This window comes from Anser anser (genome assembly GCF_964211835.1).
Source record: "Anser anser genome assembly, chromosome: 2".
In the NCBI taxonomy this organism is placed as follows: Eukaryota; Metazoa; Chordata; class Aves; order Anseriformes; family Anatidae; genus Anser; species Anser anser.
The window spans coordinates 150406538-150434168 of record NC_139721.1 but is presented as its reverse complement, the minus strand read 5'-3'; the positions used below and the strand labels follow the sequence as shown (position 1 = coordinate 150434168).

Here is a 27631-nt window from a genome sequence, read left to right as displayed (position 1 = left end):
CATATAATTTTCATTCCTGTTGACACTGTTACATGAGTAAACATGTCAGTTTTCAGTGCTTTCATATTAGTGTCTCTTAGCTTTCAGATTAACACACCAAAATGTTACCACGCTTAGTTTTTCTGTGGTACTACTTACAGTTCTATGTTCTCAGCAACTTTCAGTAAGGTAAGTAAATTCTTCCCTTCTGGGTAATGAGGCCTTTTTGGTTTTTGGCATTACTAGACGTTTGTCAGTGTTAGGTTGTTTGAGAGTTGTCAAGGCATGTAAACGGTACCTTGAGACATTTGCAAATGTGGTGATGTTGCATTTAAAAAAGAAAATAAACGAACAAAAATCAGACTACTCTGTTTTATACTTACCTAAGCTTGGCATTAAAGATGGTATATGATCTGTAAATACTTGCACAGTTACAAATCTTCTGGATGAGTTATTAGGCAAGAGCATGCTGTGTCCTAAGTCACGATAGTGGATGGTATGTTTCTCAATAACTAGAATTTGGATTCTGTGACAGATTCTTTGACCCTCTCGATTTTTTTTTTCCCAATTGTATTTTACAATGTTAGACTCTTAATCAGTAGAATAGTAGAATTTGGGTTGTCTTTTGAGTAGCATTGTAAATTTTCTTATATACTCCATTTTCACTTCAGTATAAAATATCAGCGAGAACAATTGTCAGAGAAATTGTTAGTATTCCACAGTATTGGAATACCTGGGGAAAGGTGGAAGTTTCAATATGTGAATAGGGTATACTTTAGGCTTTTTGTATCTAGGTAGACATAATAAATTATTTAGGATTGCAGGATGAGAACATTAACTTGAATTTTTCTCTGAAAAGAAACAGCAGTAAGTTAACTACTGTAATAAAAATACCTATGTTCTCAACTTCATGTTGCTAACTCAGTGAAATAAGTAGAGTACTATTTTGGATATCAGATTTCTGAAATATGACAAGAAAGAAGTGTTAGCCTTCATATTTACGTAGAAATAACTTATACATTTCTGGTTTATTTAATAAACATCAAAAAGAGAGGTTATCAATACATTTTATGGGTGAAACTAAAAAACTTGAAATCTACTCTGTAAGTAGAAGAATGAATAAAAAGTTAGACTTTCAGCTACAGAACATGAAAAAGCATGGAAAAAATGAAAAATTAATTTGAAAACAAAGCCTACAGATAGGCTAGAGGACAGCGATGGGAAGACTAATAATCCAGAACAATGTATGGAAGAATATGCATTTTGATTTAGGACATGTAGAACTAAATGGGGAAATGAAAAGTAAAGGTAGCAGCTAGAGATGGAGGATGAAGGAACTTGAAAAACGAGGCTAAAATTCTCTGATATGCTCAGAGAATTGACAGTCTGCATTTTCCTTCCATCCTTCAAAGGGAAGGGTGTGCAAGCTGATCAACTGGTGGTGAGAAAAAGAATAGCAAGCAGCCACAAGAAGACATTTTCTCACTGAGGAGTGAAGAAAGTTTGTTAGATTGTCCGTGCAGTTTCCTTGAAAAAAACGGACCACTCTCCTGTATGATCCCTATGCTGGTATTAGCATACGTGATTATACATTAATCCGAATCGGGCAGCTGAACAGGCTGAATATTAACTTGGCAAAACTAATTATCCAATTCAGTTTTCATCCAGTTTGGTCTTCGCAATGTGGATGTGGAGCTGGGGCAGTAAGTCTATCCCTTTTAATGGACAAAAGTCAACAGAACACAGTCCACTTGACTGCTTGTATTTTTATGAAACACACTTGATTCTGCCAATACACTTCTAAATAATAATATAATAAATGGATATGAAATGATTAAAACATGTTATTGATGTGGTACAGTAGTCCCTCTATGATCTTACTGTTGTCCTCATTAAAAAAAAATAAAATGTAAAGCAATTATTACAACCACTCATCATTTACCTTCCAAAATTGTTAAACTACCCTTTATTGAAAGTGTTTTTGTGTTTTCTGCAGTGATGCTAAGATGCTGCATATAATTATCTGATGCTTATGCTTGGTGGAGGTACAATCTTTGGATATGTTTGCTAAAATCACTTGCATCAAATGAAATGGCAATATTTAATGCAAGTAAAACATATCTTAACATACCATAACTAACCAGTTGTGTTAGTTACTGCTCTAAATTTCCCTTCAACATGGTTTCCCAAAAGTCTCATTGTAAAACTTTTCAGAGGAATTCATCAGCGTTTCTTTGTAGATCTCTAAGAAGCCTTATGGTTTTGACGTCACTTTCTTTCCTTAGAAACAAAAATTCCAACTGACTGACTTGAGCTGGGCTAAGCAATTACCACTTAATGAAATTCTCAGTGAAAATTCATTCTCATCCACTCAAAAAAAAAAATCATAGAATGTTTTGAATAAATAAATACTGTCTCTGTTTTGGTTATACTACTGAGAGCTGCAGATCTGAAACAGCAGCTTTTTAGACTGAGATATTAAATTGGAAGTGCATCCTAGCACTGAGCTTAGTTTAAAGTTGCACTTCCAAAATTTATCTGAAGTCAATATAGACTTTAGAAACTTAATTTGCACTACATTCACCTGATGACATAAGACCTGTCATCTCACTGAATGGGATCTGCTTCATTTGGGGAAAAGAGCCTTTAAGCAGAGTACTCATGGATGAATTTTTTCCCATCACTTTCTCCCAAGTCATTGCTTAAATAAGTAGCTGTGGAGATAGGTATCTAATAATTTGATTTGCCGTAGTTTGCTTCTCTGAACCGATTTGAGAAATCGAAAAAAGATGAGACTTTTGCGAACGTCATTCTTTTCTGGGGAAAAGATTAACAAAACGGGAACATACTATGTAATTAGGCTTTCTCATGGAGAGTCATTACATAGATAGTTGGAAAAATTGTCACACATCATGAGAGATGCTGAATGAGTTTGTATTAGGTAGAATTGGAATAATGTAAGTAAAAAAAAAAAGTTTACTGACTTAAAACAGCTTGAATTTCAAGCATTATTTTGACATCTACTAGGAACACCTAATCCTTTTCACATGTAGATTTATTTTGTAGTTTGGAATCATACCAAAAACCTGCAGCTGCTTCACAAAGCAATTTTGAAATGTACTTGCAAATTTTAACTCATCCTTGTGCACATGTTCTTGGATTTTTCTGGACCTCTGTGTGATCTGCGTGAATAGAAGCAGATGTGTGTGGTGTTGATAGAACCTTGGAAGGCAAAGGCAATTTTTTTTTTTCCTCTGTGGAAATAGATGTGTCTTGACTTTGTAGGATAACATAGTGTTAAAAAACAAGATTTCTTTTAAGCATTTCCTTCATGTTGCAGGTGTTTTCCTAGTTAACTTTCTGAACTTCTTAACACGTATCAAACTTTGTTCTTTAAGTGGCTTCTTGTTGAATGATTTCCAATCTATCTTTGTGCTGTCTTCTTTCTGCTAAACTGCTTCAGACCTCTAATGCTGTGCACACTTCATATTCACTCTATATTAACCTGCACTAATCATCTGCATTTCTTCAAAGAGCATTGTGCCAATGCAACCTCAGTGCACTGTTGTGGTCTGTACAGGATGCACCCCCAATAATCTCACCAATTGTACTCACTTGGGCCAATGGACAGCCAAATTTACCATCACATGCAAGGAGTCATTAGCAGAGCAATCCAAAGACAAGGAATGTATCACTCATACTTGTACCACTGCTTCAGGCCTATGAGAGTTGTCTGCAGCTACATGAGGCACGTTCCCGCTTTGAGGAGTTTTGCGTACCTATCTGTGTGTTGCCTGCTACTATTAGCAACAATGTGCCAGGCACAGACTTTAGCATTGGTGCTGACACTGCCTTGAATGCTATTGTGGAGGTAAGACCATGTATCTTTTAAAAGTTAAGATGATAACATGCATAACATCAGGATACCTAAAGACCTTGAAATGTCTAGTGTTCTAAAATCAGTCACTGTAATTTTTATGTTTTACAGTTAAGAACTTTTCCAAGACTGATTAAATATTAACGTAATTAAAGTTGATTATAGTCAGTGTTAAGCTTTTGGGGATTCTATTTTATCCAAGACTACTGCATTAGTTCCTAGGGAATTTGCTTTTACTGAAAATAAAAGATTTTGCTATTTTTTTTTTTAATCTTAAGTAGCTTCTCAGCATTACTTAGCTGAAAGAAGAAAGCACATGTTTTATAAACAAATACCATGTTTATTGCATGGGCCAGTGACTGAACTTAGTGTAACAGAACATTTGTGTACATTGTTAACACGTGAATAATCCTATGGACTACAATACGTTTAATGTTAAATGCATATAAATACAAGCATAGTATAAACAGTTAAGTCTGTCACTGATGCTGATTTGAGGTCAGATCTTGCTGTAGCTGAAGCTTTCCATTCAACAATCAGTTTTCTAGTTCTAGTTTGCTGTAGCTTTTTTCCTCAGGTACAATTGCTATATGAACTCCTTAATTCTTTACCATTTCATCAAGTAACAAAAAAAAAGGGAACTGAGTTGAGGACTAATGCAAACAAATGAGTGAACCTCTGAATGGCTTTGGGTTTTATTAAACCTCCTATTATGAGTCTATAGAAATAACGGTGAAGCAATTGGCCAAAGTCTGCATGGAGATCCTGGGGTTCGAGAAATGATCTTGAAAAAAGATCTGTCTTCCTGCTCCCGTACAGAATTACTTATTTATTAGAGTAAAAAAGCTCTTGTAGCTAAATGAAAGAGGTGCGTCAAAATATAGTATGACCTGGTCAGTAGGAGATGCAGTACTACATCCCTGGAATGAAGACGACCTATGATGCAGAATGGGTAAATAGTACCAATACATTCACAGGTAAGACACAAGCCCTCCCATCACTCCATTAGCTGCTTCTGCCTTACCAACTTTTATAAACGTCAGCCTCTAAGTATGGCTGATGCACATGTAAAAGTAAAAACACGACACAATGGAAAAGAAAATGTACATACTACTGCTTCCTCTTAGTTCACTGCTTTAAGTACTTTTAATTGCAATTTGCACAGCATTCAGTGATGCTCTCAGTTAAAAAAAAAAAATCTATTGAATTTCAGAAAGTTTTGTTTATTTTAAAAGATGGAAGACTTGATTTGGAGGTTTGAATATCAGACTTTTCATGAAGCTAGCTTAGTCCATATGACAACACAACTAGCAGTGGAATCCTAAGAACTGCTCCAGAAAGAATCACCATACCTCCGTGTTTAAAACTTCTGAAACCTGCATCAGATTCTTGAGCATTGGGCTTTCTTGCATATGGAGTAGGATATAAATTAAAAATACAGGACCAGGACTTAAGTCCAAGGCAGAATTTGGTAAATACAATTTCTAAGAATGTTATTTTTCAAATTTTGTATATGGTTCATTTGTTCTACTTTTTCCAAGACCATCAAGAAAAATGACTAGAAAGTTTTTTTTATCCTGGAGTTAGAAGGAGGGGAAGCTTATTAAAGAGACAGGGTAATGGGGGGAGGGAATAAAAGGTGACTTAAAATCCTGATCAGTTACTTGACCAAGCTCACTGTAAGGTTTCACAAAAGGTGGTGTCAAGGCAGTGGAATGTGGACAAGTTAAAAAGCGCTGCTACTGCAGCAGTAGTCTTTGCTATTATAGCCTCAATTTCTTTGAAGCTGTTCCCATAACCATGCATTAAGAATTCCTGGGTTTATACCAGCTACAAATCTCTCTCACTGAAAATAGCAAATAAAAATCTGTGTTAGTGTCTTATGTCAAAATCCATTGTTGTGTAGACAAGTACACACAAAGTTCTTACTGGCAGTTCTCCTAGAGCAGGAAATGTAACGTCAATGTAAAAAGCTTTGTTTTTTTCTTTTTTTTCTCATCACAGTCAATGAAAGTAAGGATTTGAAATTCTACCATGAAAAAGCTAAGATAAAAGGAGCTAGCAATGTGACTAGATAAAGTAATAGTATGATAATCCTTATATAATCACAGTAAAAAACATGAGACATTCATAAACAGGAATTGCCTTCTGGTTTTAGTACCTAACATCACCACTTGCTGTTATGGTGATTGGTATTGTATCGCTTAGAAAACAACACAGCAACAGTTTTTAATGATGGTCTGTCTGTCTAGAGCAGGCATATAGATGGACTCAAACGTACGACTGCTAGATTGCAGAAGACTACTGCTAACCATATTAAATAAATACATCTGAACATACAGAGAGACCCATGTATCTTAAGGCTAGAAAAGACCACATTTCATCTAGTCTGATTTCATGCATATTGGGTCCTAGAACTTAATCCTCTTAAGTCTTGAGTCGGGCTGCTAACTGAATAAGAAACCTTATATTGTGTCTGCTATAAAGCTGCCTGAATTTCTTTAAAGCCCTTCAGTGCCATTTGAGTATTTCTGTTACAGTCATTCTGAGAAAGCAAGAATAGCAGACAGTTTCTACTGCATGTCTCTTGTAATAGAAATCCTTCTAAATATATCTAAAATGGGTAATCCCCAAAGCAGAAAATTTCATTCTTGTACCAGCAGCAGGAAAACTTTTTTGGAAAGCTTGGAGTTTACAAATGTTTTAGGTCTTCTCAAACAGAAGGAAATCAATGTGGTGTCAATCCAGTTCTAGTCAGGTGTGTGTGTGGGGAGGTTGTTTTTTTTTTTTTTTTTTTTTTGAATTACAATCAATGTGCTTGCCACTGTTACAAGTAATAGGGATTTTTATAAATTTGTTGTTTACCATATACCAAGTGCCAGCATTCTGCAACAATTACAAAACCATGTCTGGAACAGGAAAGAAAAGCGCTTGAGGACACTGTAAAATCCAAGATGGGTAAAAGAAATTGTCACCTGGAAAAAACAATGGAAGTTCAATTTAAACTTATTTAGGGTATCCTAAACAGAAGTGTTCAGAAACATTCTTCATAACAGAGTGTTAATCAGTATTCTAAATACATCTATGTGAATTCTGCATTTGTGTGTGTGTATGGGATTGGGGGTGGAAGTATGCAGATAGATTTACATATATGTGAATATATATAAATAAAAGATAAGTAGATTATGTTACATGCATCTTTTGGTAGCTGGACCTGAATAAATGCATACTAGTTTTAGTTTTTGAATGCATTGAACATTATAATGTTAAAAGTTTTAGTTTTTAAAGTTTCCTCACTTACCAATTCAGTATTTATTGTGGTCTGTTTGGTATATTTTTTTTTAAGTCACTATAGCTCACAATTTCTTCTTGAAGTCCTGTTGTTATCTGAATGAAGGCTCTGGTAAAAATCTGTGAAACAGAAATACCTCAAATATTACAGGATCTGTAGTTGGTCATTCAGAAAATGAGTAAGGCATGGGGAGTTTTTAAAGCTATAATTCAAGTTTCAAGATTATGCAGTTGCTAGGTACTTTCATTTCGTAGTTTTACCAGACGGAACTGATGTATGGACTATACATCAATTTTGCAAAATTATTCTTGTTACCAAGTCTAGCATAACTTTTATTTATTTTGAAGGAAAAGGAGGAAGTAATATGTTTCTTTTCTTAATCTCTTTCTGAAAGGAAGTACTTTTGTCCAATGACTTAAAAATAACTTTGAACAGTTGCTGTAGAAATATTTTCATTCCAGGAAGTGAGAGTTTATCGACTAGCTTCTTGTGTTGTTATAGCCTAGAGATGCATAGTAATGTCAGTTTCCTAGGTCCTATGACCCTGGAGATTTTTTCTGCTACTCTTTCCTAAGTCTCTTAAGCAACTGTAGTAAATATTGGTAGTATTGGTGCTATGTGGGCATCAGATCTCTTAGTAGAGAATGTTTCTTAGGCTGTTCAGAGCATGGTGCAAATGAATAAAAACAAAAAAGGAACAATAGATCCAGTAGTGCTTGAGAGAATGGTATTTCTATGGATATCTTTGTTGGAAAGTAATCCACAGAGCAGAACATACCCAAGAGTATTGTTACATTTTTTTTTTTAAACTTGAGCATAGTCAGGAGTGCAGTGAATTTTAAAATCAATAGTAAGATGATATAAACTTGTCAGTAATGAATGGAGTCAAAGTAAAGAAGAGAAACTTACTTATACCCAAACTGATTTAAAAGCTCTGTTATATGTATTAGTATCTCTGTTAGAAAACTATCACAATTTTTATGTTCATGCAGAAGACAAATTTATTTCTTGTGTTAGTATTTGCATGAAACAAGTGTTGATTGTCAAAATAAAATGTTTTGCTAGTGTGGTGTTCAATGTATGACTTAAGAAAATGACTTATTGTAGTTAAATGGGTTATGTTATGTTGGAGCCTTTTAAAATACATTTCTTAATTTTTTTAAAATCAATATGTGACACAAAAATGTGTGACATAAAATAAAAATTCAGAATTTAAAATCTCTAATATCTTGTCTTTGAGTAGACGTGTGATCGCATCAAACAGTCAGCCAGTGGTACCAAACGTCGTGTATTCATCATTGAGACCATGGGCGGTTATTGTGGGTACCTGGCCAATATGGGGGCCCTTGCGGCAGGAGCTGACGCTGCTTATATTTTTGAAGAACAGTTTGATATTCGAGAGCTCCAGGTATGCAACATGAGAAATGTTTTCCTCATTTTTAAGTAGATCCTAAAATTGTTGTACATACATGTATATATTTGAAGTAGATAGCTAACATGTTTTTTGTTGTAGTTTATTTATTATTATTATTATACTATAGCTAAAAGCTGTGCTTGTCAGTAGCACTGTCAAATAGTTCTAGTTCTTATGCCATATTACCTAAAGGAACATACACCCAGTTGTTCTTGGCATTAGGGTCAGTTAACTGATGATTTTTCTGTATTAACCACTAAACATTATTAGGGGAATCATTTCATTTTTATTCTTCTGACTGAAATTCAAGCTACATGTAAATGAAAAAAGTTCAGCAGTTTGAAAAGACAAATATAGGATAAAAAGAAATACCTTTTCCATTATGATTGTGCCTCAGCTTATTGCGTCAGAAGGCTGCTTAGGTCAGGGATTGAACAGGATGTAAAGTGGATTAGATATTGACTTTGATAATCAAACTATTAAGAGCATTTTTTGAGGTGTTATTGAAATAAAGATTTTAGGATTTAAGGGCTACAGATTAGGATATGACTTTGCAGGGGGTAAGCTCATGTGAAACTTGTCTACTATGAGACTTTTACACTTCTGAGGTAGTTGGTGCTAGCTGCTGTCATGGACATACAAATATAACTGCTGAGAAAATATAAATACAAAGCTGAGCAGTACAGTGAATTGTAGTTCCTCCCCATTCAGTTCTCTGTGGCATGCACTCTTCATGTCATGCATGGGAGTACTGGCATGGTAATACATTGCTTTATCCATAACAGGACTGTTGCAAGGATTGGGAGTAAGGGCAGGATCAGATCTTTTATGACAATGTTTCTGTATTTTTATGTATATCAAGGTAATCCAACTTGGTGCTTTATCAGTATAGTATTATTTAAATAAAAAAAAAAAACACCACAACTTTCTGTGGCTACTAAAATGTTATTTGTGATGTGGAGGAAGAAGTTCATTTTAACCCAAGATGAATAGCCATACTCACTATGTTTTGCTGGATCTCTAAAATTGAGTGTTTGAATTTGCACATACTACTTGATGTGGAATCTTTACATAAGCTCTCAGGATGAGGTTGTAGGCTCATTCACGTTGTTTTAAAGTGTTCTGCTTGTCTCTTTAAAAATACCTTTGTTGTTCCTAGGCTAATGTGGAACACTTAACTGAAAAGATGAAAACCAGTATCCAGCGTGGTCTAGTCCTGAGGTAAGCAAAAGTAGTTGTAGTAAGTGAAATCTGTGATGCTGAGCACTTGCAGCCAAGGCTGTTTGGCCACTTGTGAAGACACTCCAAGTCTACGTTCCTTGATTATTCCTTTAGCATGAGATTATTAGCAAAGCTCTTGCTCCAGAAGGCAAGTCTGGGAGCTGTCTGGAAGCTGAAGCCCAAAACTTCCTTCTTTCTATGTAAATCTAATTGTTCTATAATCTAATACTTGATTCTGTTTTCAGCCTATTTTCTCAACAATTTTTAACTGTAGATTGTTAATAAAGACAGTGTGAAAACTAGCATACACATATAACCTTTACTATAAAAAAATCTACTCAGATTTTACAAGATAACACAGGATAAACCATTCTTCAAAGACCAAAACCTTTAAAATAAGTTATTTAACATGTTTTAAAATTATCCATTCTTAGGCATCCTGAATCAGTCTGCAGCTTCTCTCTCTCTTTCATTAGCATTTACTTTCAGTGTGCTGAGTAGCAAAGGGCTGAAAAATGATTACTATAATAAGTTGTATGAGGAAACTATTACACTTGTTTACATTGTTCTGCTTATGGTGAGTAGGGTGAAAAAATACTTGACATTTAAAGTACTGATAAGGAGCAGACTAGGTGTTATTCATCATCCATGCTTTTATAAATGGCAAGATACTGGCATTAGATGTGTATAACTTCTGTTTGTGCAGTTTTTCCACTGCACAGTTAATTTGTCAGACATAAATTTTATTTTCCGCTACCTTATTCAATAATGGTTTCCAGCTGACCTGCAAGTAATGTTGGTATAGTAGAAGTAATGCAGACTTTAAAATCATGAACATGTTACATGAAATGCGTTCATGAAATGTGAAAGTGAACCTGCGTGATTAGATGAAATTATCCAAGCAGTGACTGCTGCTATCAAGAAACTGGGAAAACGTTTGTCATTCAGTAGCTATAAAGACATTGACTACTTAACAGTTGAGTTGCTAATGAGTATTTGGCCTGAATTGTTACAGAAATGAGAACTGCAATGAGAACTACACAACTGACTTCATTTATCAGCTGTATTCCGAAGAAGGAAAAGGAGTGTTTGACTGTCGAAAAAATGTATTGGGCCACATGCAGCAGGTAAAAATGACCTTAGAATTTACAGACAAGCTTAACTATATGCACAAAGGGCATACACTATTCAAGCATTTCAAGTAAGTCTGACTCAGAATTAAAGAGAAAGTGTGTGGATTTTTGCTCATAGGTAGCTCTGAAGTGTTTGTTAGCATTAAAATTTATTGCAACTCCTTCCGTAAAATGTAGGAAAAAAAAACCATTAGCTTCTTAATGATTATTTTTTCTCCTCCTGTCTATATTAACAAAAAAAAATCATAGACATTACAGCTATCGTTATTACTGTAATACATATTTAGAACATACCTCTCTACCCTTCCATACTGTATCTGGCTTTGGAACTCTGGAAGAGAAGAAATTTGGTTAAGGAATTTTATGTGCAGGTGGATTATTCTGGTAGAAGAGACAGCATTCAGCTACTCCTTTTGGTCTCTGTAGCTTGCCTCTCTTTATCTCACTATGCTGATTGTTTTTGGGCAGATAATAAGTTTCTAATTTGGCTACATTAATTATCAAGACTGAGGTAGAGTCAAAAACACATGTAGAGCTAAATTTCTCGAGTGCTAGTAGTGAAATGACTGTTGTTCACATTGTCATTTAAAGTTTTATAGTCATTTTACCATTACTTATTTTTAGATTTTTCAACACTGAGATTGGCACTTTCTGCATAAAATTTAACCAAATTTAATTTGAAGGTCAAGACCAGCATTGATGAAATGATCTACTGTTTGTGAAGTAGTTCTAAATAGTTCCACATGATTTCAGTTCCATCTGCTGCATTGGAAACAAACACAAAAATCAGACTTCATATATAAACAGCTTAAAAAAATAACTTTGTTTCCAGAGCCATATAAAGGCTGTTTTAATACTTTGAATGAAAGCAGCCATAAAAAATAATATTAATAAAAAAATTACTAGTTGAAACAGTCCCAGCCCAGTTGTTTCATCCTAGTATTACGTACACAGCATTCTAGCCTTCCTTGTTCTAGCTGCAATAAAGAGCTGTGCTTCCCCGACTTCCTAGATTAAAGAGTCAGCAGTTACATTTCTTAAACTCATTCTGACACCTTCTCCTTCAATGGTTTCCTGTTTTATATTATGCTGAAACCGGGTTGTCTAGTGCAGTGTGAGAGCTAGGCGGTGCTTTACGATCAGCACTGAGGGAAAATGGAGGGCAGGGAAATCAGTGCCCTTTGTTTATCCTAAGTGAAAAGTAGTATTGATTCAGTGAGAATTCTACACTGGCTTAACACAAATTTTAAGTGTTTTAGCTTGGTTTGTGTGGTAAGTTTGTTTGCTTGTTTAAAGTGGGGGAGATAGAAATGAGAGTGAGCAGGCCATTAAACTAGTAAAATAACAAGACATAAATACTGACTTGATAACTGAATTAACCCACAGTTAAATTTCCACACAGGGTGGTGCACCTTCGCCATTTGATAGAAACTTCGGGACAAAAATTTCTGCAAAAGCTATGCAGTGGATCTCCAAAAAGCTGAAAGAAACCTACCGGAAAGGTGCAGAAACACTTGGTCCTATCTCTCGTTTTACTGCCCTCAGTTAGCCATCAGTATATGCCTACTGCCATACAAAGACATGAATGCATGATAGGTTGTTAGTCAACGTACTTCTTTCCATCTTATTCAGTAATGTCTTGCTGTGCTTCCTGCTATATTACCCCTCAAGTGAGGTCAGTATTTTAGGTAGCTGTTTTCTTACCTGCCTTTAAAAAAATGCTAGTGTGATTGCAGTATATTATGCATGAAGAAATTGATGACTACCTAAGTTACATCTGTTCTTCCTTTTTGTTTCATGATGGCTACATGGGAGACAGAAGAAGGTAATATGTCTTCTTTGGGAATTCTTATAAAACACTGTTTACTAAAATCTAATTTAAAACTGGATGTTAAAATTCAGTCTCATTGTTGATTAATTACACTGTTTTCATGGCTAATCACCAAAGCTAAATGTAAAAAGTGAAGATCTCCTAACCCTATTAAAGTACTAATTGATGTTTTAATGTTATGTTAAATGTTCAGTAACTGAAATTAAGCTCCCTGTTCACTTTAATTACAGAACAAGGATATTTGGCCATACAACTGTGAATAAAAAAATCTTGAATTATTTCATTCTTTTCCTATTAGGAAAAGTATTTGCCAATACTGATGACTCAGTCTGTTTGCTGGGAATGCGTAGACGCAACCTTGTTTTCCAACCAGTGGCTGAGCTGAAGAATGAAACAGACTTTGTGTATGTATACGCTGCTTACATTTTAAACATCCCCACACAGGCTTTCTTTCACCACATCAAATGAACATCTTCTTCATGGTGCTGACACACAGCATTTGCCAACTGTTTTATTGTGCTTCTGTCTCTGGCCTACATTCAGCCAGTGATTCACTTCAATTGTTCACTTGTCTTTTTGAACAACTCCCTTTATGCTTTCTATTCATTCTCCTTATACATTATGAAGTTCTTTTGTTATGAATTCTGGGAGCCCACTGTCTTTTTTTAATCTTTGCTTTAATGTCTGGAATCGGTTGACTTCTGATAAAATTTAGTAGAGTAGTAGAGCACCATTTTTGTGCCTTAGATGGCATTTTACCTATGAAAAACTATCCAGTAAAATCTTTTTTCCTTCAGTGCTCTGTTATTTCTTCCCTTCCTGGGTTGGTGCTTATATGCCACCATAAATAGCAATACTTGATCCTATTTGTAAGAATATTACTGTTAGTGTTCTCAGATGAGCTACAAATTGTTTGCCAGGGCTACTAAGTAAATCTTCTTTTTCCTCCACCACACCACAGACATAGGATTCCCATGGAGCAATGGTGGCTGAAGCTGCGACCACTGATGAAAATCCTGGCCAAATACAAGACCAGCTATGATGTTTCAGATTCAGGCCAGCTGGAGCATGTTGCTATGCACAGCCCAAAGGAAGCAGAAACCGGAGCCATCTAAAGAGATCATTTTTAGATTGTTGTTATAGATGCACATTGTGAGTAACAATGCTTTAGAATCGTTACAGCTTTGTTTTGTAACATTTAAGTTATTGTACCAGCACTTTATGTGAAATAAGACAGTCAGGTCACACAGATTTTGTCCTATATTTGTGTTACGTTTGAAACAAATCCCAGCATCTAAGGAATAAGCACCATTTTACTCATACTACCCCTTAACAAAAAAGTGCAACACTGTTCTATGCACTCTGTAAGTTACTCACCTACTGCACTTTGTTTCAGAGTACTTACACCCAAAAATAAGTGTAGATGGCTAGTTTTATGTTGAGTTACAGGATGTGCTTAATGTATCCGAAGTGAAATAAAGTACTGTTGCAAACATAAGTGTGATGTGTCAAAATGTATTTGCCTGCTTCTAACCACAAACAGCAAAAATCCTTCATAAAGGATTCTCTACAGACTAATGAAGGAAAAAAAGCACCTGCCTTAATCCCCTACCTAGTGAAGGGGGAAAAAAACCTGTCCTACTTTTCCTTGTTTCATGTTTCTTTCCTCTTAGCTTTGTTAAGGCTATAGAAACTCTTCATAATGAGGGCAAAGGGTAAAAATAATTTTAAAATTAGGTTAACAAATATAGCCAAACTCTTTTCTTATGCTGATTTGTTAACTAGATGATGACCCAAAAAAAGTACTAGACCATTTCATATCAGCATTGACTGAATGTTGCCCAAATAAACAAGATAAAATCTGCATTGTACACAGATTCATTAGTGATTTGCCCACTATGCTGCCATTCACTACAAACTTGCTGTGAGGTGGAAGGCACTGTCACAAAGCTCTTATCTGTAGGTAGTTTATGCAAAGTAAGCTGGAATTAACATACCAAAGAATGGAAGCTGTAGTATAAGAGACATAGTTTTTTATATATCCAACAGCAGACATGATTTCAAACAAATACCATTTAAATCTCTGGAGTTCTACATATACAAAAATATTTAATTTATATAGTATCCATAGGAGTCTTGAGTAAAATATTATGGTCTTTGTCCTAATAGAGCAAATAATTCTTGCTCTCAAATACTGTGTGGTTAGAAGATTTGACAACAGGGTTTTAACTGGTTTGTTGCACGTTGTTAGAAGCAGCAACGAACATTTAAGTTGGACCATGGGCCAGTTAAAAGTTAATATAAAAAAATAATTAATGTAGTCACAAAGATGGGCTTGCTTTATGTGAGCCTGGATGTTCAGCAGCAATTCATCGTTTGACCCATGAGGGATCTTTGGTAATATCTGCATTTTCTGGGCCAAGTACTGCCAGACCACGTGTGCTCTTCCCAACTGCAAGATACCTGCAAAAAGAAACAAATGAGAAGTTAATGTATTTGGTTATCTGTAACTACGTTATACAGTTAAAAAGACTCTAATTTCAGGAAACAGTGCTGTCTGATATGCACCCCGTGTTTGCTTTTATAACATCTTTTGGATTTACATTTTTTCCCCCCGTTGATGATGATACAACAGTCAATACCACCTGGTCATAACTAGCCTAATTTGCTTAAACAGATGTTCTTCTATGTGAAATTCTTAACTAAAGCGCAAGTCAGAAGTCCAAAGAAGTAAAAAATATTAGGAGTCCAGAAGAACCAGCTCATTCAGCCAGGAGCTGGAAGTCTGAGTGTACTCTTTCTTCAGACGCTTTCCGGACTTTTCAAAAGTAAAACAATCGCCTCCAACTTCAGAACATAGGAGGGAATTATATCTGCTAAAATTCAATAAGCAGAATATAATTAACATCTCTCTAAGGTTACAAAAACAAATAGTGGAAGTAGTACAAAAGACCAGAGAAAGAAATTCAAGAACTTAATTATGGTACCTTTAACAAACTTCTCTGATTTGTCTAGTTTTTCAAGCAAACATCTTTTTTTTTTTCTAAAGTTGAGCACAGACTTACTTGTTTGATACATCAACCAGGTTATCACTGTTGACAGCAAAAAGCTGCTCTCTGTGTGACTGCTTCATTTCATCTGAAATCCCGTATAAGAAATGATCCATACCTAAAACAAAACAAAGACACATACTGCAGCGATGTACTGGAAGGGAAGAATAGAGCCTACACTTCAACCATTGTTCTGAGACAAATTAATTGTCAATCAAATGTCAAAAGTTAGAATTGAGTAAATAAGTTTAATTTTCTGAGGTAGTAAGAGTTTGCTATTTAGAATTTGTATTACAGTCTGGCAAGTGATTTAGTTTGCCAAAAATCTAAATGTAATTGGGATCCAGAAAACCTAAAGAAATAAACCAATGAAAAGCAAAACACACTAGCATGATTCATTCTAAAAAGCCTCAATACTTCCTAAAATGTTTTAGCCAAACTGGGTTTCATGCAGCTTGTATGAACAACCTCTTAAAATTTTCAATCAGCTGTAAAATACATGCCAAGACCATGTTTTAATCACCTTCTTTCGATCAAGCTACATACAGAAGTCTGCATACAAATACTTTATTGCTTTTGTTGGAATACTTACCTACAGTATTTTAGCATCAATATTATAGCTCTGTGAATAACCAGAGAACTCCAAAATAACCACAGGAAAGCTTTTTAACATGAAAACAATTACAGAAAAAAATAGTAGGTGGGGAAGACATCTGGAGACAATTAACTCATCCGAACTTCTGCCAAAGGCTGGATAAAGTGAGATAAGGTTGCTGAAGACCCTATGCAGGACCTAATAAATAATGGTAGTATTAAGGGATAGATATTTGTCTCTGCAACAGATCCTAGGTCTATGGAACAATGTTCTTCACTAAATTTGTCACAGCTGCTACAGCGCATGTTCAAATTAAATCACTGCTCTCACAAATTACAACATCCAATATGCATTCACTTCATTCATATCTGCACCTAAAATTGATTACTTTCTTTTTCTTTAAAATCAAATCATCCAGGCCAAAACCAAATTCAGTTCAAAGAACATGAAATCAGCTTCATTTTCAAGTCCTATTTAACAAACTAGCTTTAATACAAATACATATTAAAATAACATTAATTTTATTCTTATAATTCCTTTACTTAAAGGAAAGGAATCTATTTTAAATTAGCAAGTTTTGGATTGAATTTAAGCTCAGACTTGGAGAGGGAAGGGGAAAGCAAGGAAAGCAAAGCAACATGTAGGCAAACTAAAAAGATGTGAAGATACTACCAGCTGTGATATGCATGCGGATATGTAAAGAAGGTAACACCCTCCACTGTAGCAGTATTATGCTCTAATTTCTTAAAAAAAAAAATGCACAAAAGTTACACATTTGTAGTCAAAATGTACACTTGTGTCAGGAAAGTAATTCTGCAATTTTATTTCTTTTTAATCAAAAGACAAAATACTTAATTTTTTGCTTGCTAGCATCTGACTCCCTTTCCAAGCCTAAATTTGTTTCTGTAATCTACCTCCATCTTCTAACTGTATTCCCCTGACATCAAGGAGCAGCATGAATATGAATACCTCAGTGGAGAGACTGAATGTGTGCTATTTCTGAAAAGGGACTAACAGGAACTGACTGTTTTGTTGAAACCGCAGTTGTCTTACGTCTGCCAAGTACAAATTTTAACATATGATTCAGTTTAGCAAATTAACTGTTTTCTCTCCTTTAAAACTTAAATAAAAATAAATATATTAGCTCCCAGTGTTGGGAGACTGGTGAGAATGTACCTTTATCTGAAGGAGCTATTGGTGCATCTACAGCAGCAAATACTGCTAACTTAGCTTCATCGATATCTTGTTGTGTGAATTCTCCAGATTTGGCCCATTCAACTGCTTTTTCAAATGTTTTCAAGGTGGCTAATGAATTTGGGTCTCTTAAAGAAAAAAAAGAAAAAAGTAAAATTAAGGACTTCAGTCTTACAAAATGATATACTGTAATTAATTTGTTCTTAATTCAGAGTTTACTATTCATTACACAAACATAGATACATGTGGATTGCATCAAATGAGAAACCTACTTTTTGTTTACAAGATATTTTTTTAAAGAAGAAGCTAGTATTACAATAAACCAGGCATATTTTGAATTTTCAAATACACAAGTGCAGCAAGTTCAGTTGCCTGTAAGTAGTTTCAAGGCAGTGTGCAGAGAAGTGGTATTCAAAAGATGGTAAACCAACAGTGTTTATAATGTAATATCAATTCACTGCTGCAGCTTAATAAGCATTAGCTTCCATTAATATCAACAACAGTAATATTTATGGTATACCACCTTATCTCCTCTAAGCTGCTTTTCCTGCTACACCTCTTTTTGCTCTCTGTAAAACAAGTACAACAGGTCGACAGCTACTGAAATACTAAACAGGACAAGTCCTACCACGCTGAAACTTTGCAGAGAGGCAACACTGCTCAGATTTTAGGCAGGAATACTGTCCAAGTACTGTGATGGACTACCTTTGGTCTAGGAAAATTATTTAAGCCAGGACTCTAGACACGTGACATTTCTAGTGGGGATTATAACTTCCAATTCAAATTTCATCTGAAAGTGGTTTGGCAAGTCCAAAGCAGGTTAACTGTTCCGGACTTGACAAAAAAAAAAAGGCAAAGAAAAAAAGACTTTCTCCATTCTAGCTCATCACCGGCAATGCTTTCTGCTGAATCTCTGCTGTTTCCAGACAGTCTGCCAAGGAAGCTGTGTGTTTTCAAAACCAGGGCATTAGGGAACGGCATCATTTCTACTCCATGGTCTCAAACATAATTAAATCTCCTTGTATTTGCTTATTTATTTATTAAAAAAAAAGTGGAGGACCCATGAGAAAATAAATGATAACCAGTCTTACATAAACCTGGTACACAGACACAACAATGGTTGCTACCAGCAGAGATAAGTTAAACTTTCCCAGGGACAGAAACCAGAGGAGGGGTTTATTAACAAAACTGATATACATTAAGCAATTAATCTCATCATCATCAGTGCTGAATCACTTTCTTGTGATTCAACATAGCTGTATCTCTCTTTCAAGATTAAGTGAAATAAAAATAAAGTCAAACAAACAAGTGCAGCCAGTGGTTCCCTCAGACATGAACATGAACAAATGCTGTTACCTGTAGGAGTAGAAAGTAAATATGCCGTTGTGACTGATTTTAGCACCTCCACCGTAAGCCCCTCCTTTCTCTCTAATTTCTCTATGTAGGAATTTAGATGTCATCAACCGTGCAAGAATTCGAAGGCTGTAATGAGAGAAATATTAACAGCAAACTGTTAAATGAACTGGATAACAGTAATATTCTCAACTGCCTCTAAAGTTCAAAAAGATCCCCATTTACAATGCGTTGCTTCTTCCAATCTACAACAGTAACAACACTCAATATTTAATAACAGCTGAGCAATGTCACATCATTGTAAGAGCTGTTGCTACTTTGGAATACTGCTTGATTATTCCACTTATGTCACTGTAATCAAATACAAAAGCAGCCTCCTACCTGTAACTTTGTTAGTGCAATAGGATTGTCACCTCAGACACATCCAGGTAAGTAGGGCTGTTATTTGGAAGCTAGGGGTTAGTAGCCCCTAGTTACTTAATCTCAGCACTTCGTAAAGCAGTACATTTATGGACCTAGCAATGTGAAGATTGGTCTGTAAAGAATTTGTCACAAACACACCACAAAACATTTTTATTGACACTCCATTTTCAGTGGTCCTGTTTTATTTCGTGTTATGCAACACACATACAAGCTCCCTGCTGATTTTGTTTCCTACCTTGCATAGTCCGCAGCTGTGTAGGGAACTGTTCGAATGCATTCCCCAATATAGTTCACCGGGAAGGGAAGTACAAAATGGGTCTTCATCTGGCATGGTTTGAAAGTAGGATCCTAAGAGAAAAACACATTACTGCTACAGTTAGCAGATATGAGACAATTTAGCCAGCTGAGGACTATGAAGTGCTGCCAAACATACAGACACACAGACGGTAAAGCTGCCACTTGACCTGCACTGCAATCAGTGGCATTCAGCTTGCCCCCATGTTAGCAATCCAGTAACAAAACTGCCTTAGGAAACTAAAGTATATGGATATTGTACATTGGCTACCCATCGTTGCTCACCAGCGTCTCAGTTGCCCATGCCATGTGTTGTCACCAAAGAGCTTTGATACGTATACCACGTCTTTACTTGGACTGAACCAAGTGTTCATAACTTCCCACTTCTATGTCCATCATATTTGACTCCATCTACTCAATTTTAGATATTGCAACTGGATCCAGAGAAAGACCCCCCTCCTCACTGTTTTATGAACAGCAGCAGCTATATGAGTTTCCGCTCACACATACCCTGCAATAAACTTGACTTTTACTTAGAATCATACAATCATTTAGATTGGTAAAGACCTTCAAGATTATCAAGTCCAACCATCAACCTGACATACCAAGTCCTAAGCCATGTTCCTTAGTGCCATGTCCACATATCTCTTAAATACCCCCAGGGATGGGGATTCCCCCACTTCAAAACTTCCAGTCCTTCTCATGTCTCCAGGCCCCTGCAACACTCGCTTCTTTGTCTCTTTCACACATACACCTGCTTGTGTCCTTATTTACGCATAAGCAGAGCGTTAAGCACCTCCAGAATCTTCTAAAATTTAATTTCAATGCTCGCAAATGTTCCTTAACTCCACAGACCTGCTCCCCAGCCCCTCACGCATCTCTAGCTGGTTGGGCCCAGCACAGTACCACATGCTGGACTTGTCAGCAAGAAGAACCTTCGGCTGAGCAATCCCTGCCTTTTTCCTCAATGCTCAGGATACACCAAGTTGTGTTTCTCCCATATAGTCTAATAAAAATTTTCATTTTTACTAAATTGTCACAGATACTCTTTTGTCATGTGTCATTCACATTCAAAATAATTTAGGGAGTAGAGGAAGGAAAAGAAAGGGCTAACTGGGAGTGACACCACATGGATCTGATTCTGAAAGAAACCAGGGTAAAAATAAAATCTTGTAAACATCACTTGCAAGGAACAGCATAAGTGGGAATTTCCTGCATGCACAGACAGGAAGTTAGCTAAATGATCTGCAAACCAGAACCAAAGGGAAGACAACAAATAGGATGACATAGAAACACGAAGAAGTTTGATGAACGGTTTAGAGAAACAATAGAGTAACAGTGTGGAAGTGAAGGGCACGTAGCACTATCCTCAACCAATAATGTACTTACATTAATTAGTTTCCTTGTGATCTGCAAACAATTAAGCATTTTGCTTCCCACAGGTTTGACTTCTGAAGATTTCTACAAGAGACACAGCCCTCATATTAAAAGGTGATTTAACAATTTAGACTAAGATTACAATAAATGCAATCCCTACTCCCTTGAACTTCCTGTGTAAGCTTTTGAAACCACCATCAGCCCATGTGTCTTCACACACATAAGCAACCTACTCAATCATTTGTATTTCAAAGCAAACGCTAAATAAATTTCCTTTCAAGAGTAATTTGGTACTGAAAGACACCAAGAGGGACATTAAAGAGTCCCCCAAAATTTCAGACAATCATTTCCTTCATGGGTAGGGAACTGGGAGCCTATTCAAGTCTCAGAAATTAATACAGATGTACATTCACAAAGCAGATCCTTTGTCAACTGTATTGAGCCAAGTACCCTCTGTGCGAAATGTCCATCCAGATAATAAAACAGATCCCTAAACAATTAAGGAACTGCACAATTCCCTATTTTCCTTTGGCTAACATGCCAAGTAAAGCTAAAAAAGAAATTACAGTTTTATTTGACAGAGAACAGAAGAATTTATTTTCCTTCATCCCATGCAAACGTAACCACCTCAGAGTAACATTTGACAGCTGATCTACAGGATTACTGTTGTCTGTTTTACAGGGTGAAGACAGGTACCGTGGGGAAACACATAGCAGTTTATCACAGAGCTGACTTGCAAATTTCTTGAGACATCTATGTATGGATATAGTATTTGAGTTCGAATGATCTTCTGATTGCACAATTGTCTTTACACAACATCAAATCCAACTGTACTTGATGCACTAGTCACAAATGAAGTAATTTCCTACCTCAATCACATGGGGTCGAACAGGTTTTCTCTCTTTTTTACTTCTAGTTATGCCCTTTATAAATTTCTCTACTTCTTTAGATGCCTCTGATATCTGTTGAGGTGCTGCATTCACTGAACACCTGTTAAAAGAGCATATTGAGTTTTTTAATGTTTTTGTGGTTTTGTATAGTCCAATATAATTTGCACCTCTATGTCTTCCTAAGTACTTTAAATCATCAGAATGTGAGATCTGTGATCACTGATAATCATTATCACAGAAAAACACACTCATAATGTAGCATTTGGCATGCAAAAAAACAAAATTCAAATTACTTTGTTCTTTTGCTTGCCCCAAACCAACTTCACTATTGATGACAGCAGTAGCTGTGACCTCCTTCTCTGTACAGGTCAAGACTACACAGATTTTACAGAATAGAAACATCTCATAAGGAAACTAATGACTTCCTTTGTCCCATGGTTTTGAACAGCGCAGGTATTTCAATGACTTTACACATCATTTTATTCTTTGCAAACAATATGTTGCAATTTAATGTCACCTCAAATTGGAGTATTTTTGAAACTAACGCATCTGATACTAAGCACTTAAACATGCCCTCTTACTTTTACTGATATATACATAAAACAGATTTCAAAATGTCACTGTTTTCTGTAAGGAAGAAAAAAAAACTATATTCAACTGATATAATACACTATAACAGTATTTCTATCTTGGGCACTTTTCAAGAAAAAAAGCAGAATGTTGATGGAATATTTCTGTAAAACCCAACAAGCCGTTTAAGCACTCGATACAAAAGTTACACCTGAAATCTGCCTTAAGTTTCATAAACAGGTTAAAAATCAAACAAAATAAACCATAACTACCATCAAGTTCTTAAGGTAGCAGAATGTGGACTAAAAACATTTTTAGTAATTCCTCAGGTTTTCTGTTTCACAAAACCCCAACATCCCAGAAAGCACATTAAGAAATGCCCATTCACAGGCCATGGCCTCTCTCTAACTAAATGATCCCTTTCTGTTTTAGCCAGAACTCACCTGATGTTGTCACTATTTAATAGATACTTCTTAATGCGTGGTAGTTTGCGTAGTACTGGTTTAATATCGGGCATTTCTGCTATTCTTTTCATCAACTTCACCTGCACAGGAAGGCAGAAAGACTACAGATGAAGCCATTTAGAAAGAACTAGCAAAAATTTAGTACTCTAATTCCAAAGTGGAGGATTTAGGCCTCACTAAAAGACGACATTAACTTTTCACCTGATCCATCCCACTAAACATTTCTTGCAGTTCTCCAGAAGGCGTAAGGTTTCTGCTGGCTCTAATAGAGGCATACAAATGCCCACAATCTGGAATCCCGTTTGACAGTTCCTGGGCAGTCTTCTTAACCAGCACTCTGAAGTGTTCCTCCTCCTCAAACCGTGGGCTGAAAAAGAGTAGAAGCAGTTCTCTACATCTCAGGCAAAATCACGCCAATGGGCTTTTACAATACTGACTCCTTCGTTCATTATCCCAAGTTCAACAAAGAGCTTTTAGACCATCAATTTTCCATTTAATCCACTACTTAGTCATGCAAAAGATGAAATGCTTAGATTTGATGTCTGGATGTGGTCCTGAGCAACCTCCTCTAGGTGGCCCTGCTTAATCAGGGGGGTTAGAACAGATGGTCTCTAGAGGTCCCTTCCAACATAAACTATTCCGTGAATCTGTAATTTAGAAAGTAGGAGCCACTCAAAGATACAGTTATGAAAGCAAATCTCAGAGTAGAATCTCTGAGAAGCTGGGAATGGTTAGGGGAAGAGGGGGAAAAATAAAGAAAACCCCAAAACACGAGGGAAAAAAAAAAAGGAAACCCAATGTACAGTACTTGTTAAATATTTCACTCCATAAATTCATCATGTCTGGCAGATTTCTGTCCAAGCATAGAGATGAAAAGAGTACACCCTGAAGGAAAAAAAGAAACACACACAGAAAAAAACTCCTTCAGCAGTGGAACAAGAAATGCACAAGAACTTTTTAATGGAAGTGATGCAGTGGTACCAACCTAATGCTTCACAACACAAAACCACTTTAATATACGCCGTGCTACTAGAATCATGAAATATGATTGATCTTCACACAAAACAAACTTGTCAATTACTCTTTCTCAACAGTAAGCATCAGTTCAGAAACGGACTTTCTTATTTTTCCACAAAGTACAGGTAAAACTGTTCTGGGGATGAATCTTTCTGCAAAGGATTCCCCCTAACTCAACTTCACAATCCATGGGGAGCAAGCTACAGGAAATAGACCCCAGCAAGTCTGAAAAATCTTAAGAGAGATTGCTAAAACTGTTATGCCCAATACTAAGATCTAACGATCCTGAAAACATTCAGGATTGTGAGATATACACAATGACAGCAATCTCTATGTGCAGCACTATGCCCTTCTCTCCTCTGCCCTTTGTTTCCGAAGTTTTTTGCAGCATTCAGAAACATGTTGACAGAAGCTAGTGAAACACTATCTTGAAAGAGATAACTGCAAACACTTCCCTTAACACAAAATATTGATACTGTAATTGTCGAGTATTTTACACAAAAAGGCACAAGCCCTTTCATACGCTGCTTTCAATGCACATTAGCTGACCCTCTACTGGAAGCCGTGACTGACCCTTAACTACAGAGCTGTTACTGTAATTTAACATCATGATGTTTATGATTAATTTACCTGTTCATACACATCCAGGTGTGAATCATCTGGAATGATATGCGGGCTGACAGACATCCCACCTGTTTTTAGCTCTATTTTCTGGGCCTGTTCCCTGTAATCAAGGACTCCACAACCCATCCTGTGAAAAACAATCAGAGATTTACTTCTATTTTCATTGTATGGCAAAACCATGATTCATATACCAAATGCAAAGAATACTGTTTAGGCCAATACTAATTTAGCAAGTAAGTAATTTGGGGCATTATCAAACAAACATAATACTTCATAATTTATATTAAAAAACAAGTAGTAATACAACAAGCTTTTCAACTAAAACCCACTGCTGTTTCAAAATAGTGTATTAAGTGTGCTTTATGTACAGACTTCAGAACACCCCAACATTGTTCGCCCCATATCCACGTTCAACCAGAGTAGCAATATCACGTAAGCTGGTATCACCACCAAAAAGAACAGATTCCTTCTGGTCCATGTCACTTCATCTACCCTGTGTCACTCTTGCCCCTGTGATCAGTGTTTCTGTGACCACATTGTGAAATTACACCCCAAAAAAAAAAAGTGAAAACTTCAATTTCTGCTGGGCTATTTTTCATTAGATCAAGTTTCCAATCTATTTGGGGAATGCTTATGTTGACACTGGGGAACAAGGCAATGCAGAGACTGAAGAAAAAGGGCAAAGGAGTTGGTAACTCAGTGGAGAGAGGGAAGAACCATTATTTCAGCAGCACACCAGCTTACCAGCACCTCCTTCCTAAAAGGACAGCTACTGAAATTAGTAAAAGAAGTATTATTTCAGTAAGTTGTTTTACATCTTACTGCTTTAGCTTCTAGCAAAGTAAACCTCTCACTTTGTAATGACATTGCAGAACAGCGGCACATATGGTTTGAGCTCTTCAGGAAGAGTGTTCAAGCTGGAAACAGCTCTGAAATATACCACGCCGTTGGTTGGCTGAGCACAGTACTGGACAGGAACTTCATCAGCTAGGGATCAAAAAAACAAGAAAAAAACAACCAATGGTTTACTTCTGAAATGCAAAAGCATTCTTGTAAGATCTTATTCAGAGTTACTTTCTGTAATTACTTCAGAGTCACTTCTTATTGAAACTTCATATATCGTACTGAATGCTGGACTGAAGGTTGTTGGGTTTGTTTGTTTGTTTCTGTCCATGGTAAAGTAAAGGATATCTGGACAATTTGATGAGAATTCTGTTGACAGAGCACAGATTTTAGAGGTAACATTAAAACAATGGAGTGGTAATTTGTTTCTGAACAACTCAATAAGTTTTTTCTCCCTTATTTTCACCTTCATCACCTCAAAAGTCGAGGAAAAACAGTTCCTGCACTGCACATTCTATTCTAACATTGGGTACTGGGAATATACACATTAGGATTTCCACAAAACAGGTCATTTCAGCATCAAAATTATACAGCACATGACACTTGCTGATAATTTTAGCAGAGAAGTGTCTGTTAAAAATATAATATAGAGCAGTATTACCTGCATGATTTTGACAGAACTGTAACAAAATTGAGATCTACAATTTCTTGTTTCCTATCAACTCATAGGACAGCCTTGGCAAAGCAGGAACAGACTGTCAGTGATGTTATGATGGATGACTTTTTTTTTTCTTCATGGTTCCTGCACACCATATTCTGTAAAAATAGGGAGGGAGGAAAGGCAGACACCACCAAAGGTTTGATGCACACATTGCCAGGAGTGCTGCACCCTGTAAAAAGCTGAAGTCTTCGGAAAGCAAGGGGATTGCTCAAGAGTAATTGAGCATACCACGTAGTGACTTTTCTAACTGCAGGGCAGGGCAGGCAGTGAGAAAGCAGGAGGCAGGGAGCTTGCATCAGGAGTGCTACTGCCAGACTCCTACTGAAGAGCAGGCAGCTGAACTGCAACTGGAAACAGCCCCACATCACCCCTCAGAGGCGATGGCAAGAATTTTCTGCAGATCACTGCAAACTGTGTACTGCACAGGTGGTGGACTAGATGAAAAGGAGATGGACTAGATGAAAAACTATGGACAGTAAAGTGAGATTCACGTTCAGATTTTATTTTTTATTTTTATTAATCTCACCCAAAGGATTATAGGTACTCTGTGTTTAAAACTTTACTCCAGTCTACAGCCTAATAAAAAAGACAGCGTTAGAGTCTGGAAGCTTGGCTTTGGCAAGCTGACACTGAGAACAAAGCCAGAAGCTAGGTGGTCAGGGCTTTTACTTGACTCACAATGCTACCACAGTTTGTTTTGGATATCATATTTAGCTTGCCAGAACACCCTCAACTTTGACAAACTGGCAAAAACAAACAATTCAGGCCAAAATGACTGTTTTTTCCTTCTCCACAAACTACTCCTGTTTAGCGTTTATTTACAGCTTAGCAGGTACACACACTTTTTAAAGAGCAAAGAAGAGGAACAGCTTGGCAAGTAGCTAGATAACAATCCAAGTGCCATTCTTTTCAGGACAAAATACTGGTTATACCAACCTGTGAGTGTTGTCTCCAGCACAGTGAATGGGATTTTGGGCTCAATGTCAGACACTTTTAGAGCTGGGAGACAAGAGGTATCCTGAGGTTTACTTTGAAGATCAATTAATTCCAAACCTAATAAAGAAAACAGAATACTAATGTTTGTTTACCTTCCAGTGAAAATGCTGTCAAAACCTTCTGAGATGATGCATATCAGAAAAACATGAAAAGTCTGAAGTTTAGCATTTTCTATAAACTGTTCTCTCAAACACTGTATTGAAAAAATCTGAATGTTATCATACCATATCAGCGAACAGAACAGGGTACCTTTGTAAATCCTCTTTCCAGCCCTTCCCTCTCCTTTTGCAATCTGTTTACATGTAATTAAAACCCTAAAGACGTGATATCTGCCAGCCTGCCCTGTTGTCCAGCTCTGTAGACACCATCCAGGCAACAGAGACCTTGCAGTAAAAATCTAACCAATAAGAGATCTTTCTCAAGTGCTCAGTCGGCACACCAATGCAGCTAAGTTGTTTTCACAACTTTCATCC

The 27631-nt window shown here is 36.4% G+C and overlaps 2 protein-coding genes across 4 annotated transcripts in view; one reads left to right on the top strand and one right to left on the bottom strand.

The window, feature by feature from the left end:
• PFKP (phosphofructokinase, platelet) overlaps positions 1–14245 on the top strand; it is a 44809-nt gene extending 30564 nt beyond the window's left edge. For 2 of the 3 annotated variants that reach the window (XM_083824323.1, XM_083824325.1), the window contains 7 exons: positions 3698–3850; positions 8392–8556; positions 9722–9783; positions 10799–10910; positions 12319–12418; positions 13046–13151; positions 13709–14245. In XM_083824323.1, the coding sequence (XP_083680449.1) occupies positions 3698–3850; positions 8392–8556; positions 9722–9783; positions 10799–10910; positions 12319–12418; positions 13046–13151; positions 13709–13862 (852 nt within the window). In that variant the 3' untranslated portion in view covers positions 13863–14245. The remainder of the gene's footprint in view (positions 1–3697; positions 3851–8391; positions 8557–9721; positions 9784–10798; positions 10911–12318; positions 12419–13045; positions 13152–13708) is intronic. The other variant, XM_083824324.1, reaches the window with a different exon arrangement.
• The window catches only part of PITRM1 (pitrilysin metallopeptidase 1), a 30084-nt gene continuing 16365 nt past the window's right edge, over positions 13913–27631 (bottom strand). The window contains exons 15-27 of the mRNA XM_083824322.1: positions 27099–27215; positions 25453–25585; positions 24605–24725; positions 23766–23842; positions 23159–23324; positions 22937–23037; positions 21903–22023; positions 21046–21117; positions 19598–19710; positions 18943–19068; positions 17569–17714; positions 15813–15915; positions 13913–15210 (exon numbers count right to left, since the gene is read on the bottom strand). Coding sequence (XP_083680448.1) covers positions 15117–15210; positions 15813–15915; positions 17569–17714; positions 18943–19068; positions 19598–19710; positions 21046–21117; positions 21903–22023; positions 22937–23037; positions 23159–23324; positions 23766–23842; positions 24605–24725; positions 25453–25585; positions 27099–27215 — 1490 coding nt within the window. The 3' untranslated portion in view covers positions 13913–15116. The remainder of the gene's footprint in view (positions 15211–15812; positions 15916–17568; positions 17715–18942; positions 19069–19597; positions 19711–21045; positions 21118–21902; positions 22024–22936; positions 23038–23158; positions 23325–23765; positions 23843–24604; positions 24726–25452; positions 25586–27098; positions 27216–27631) is intronic.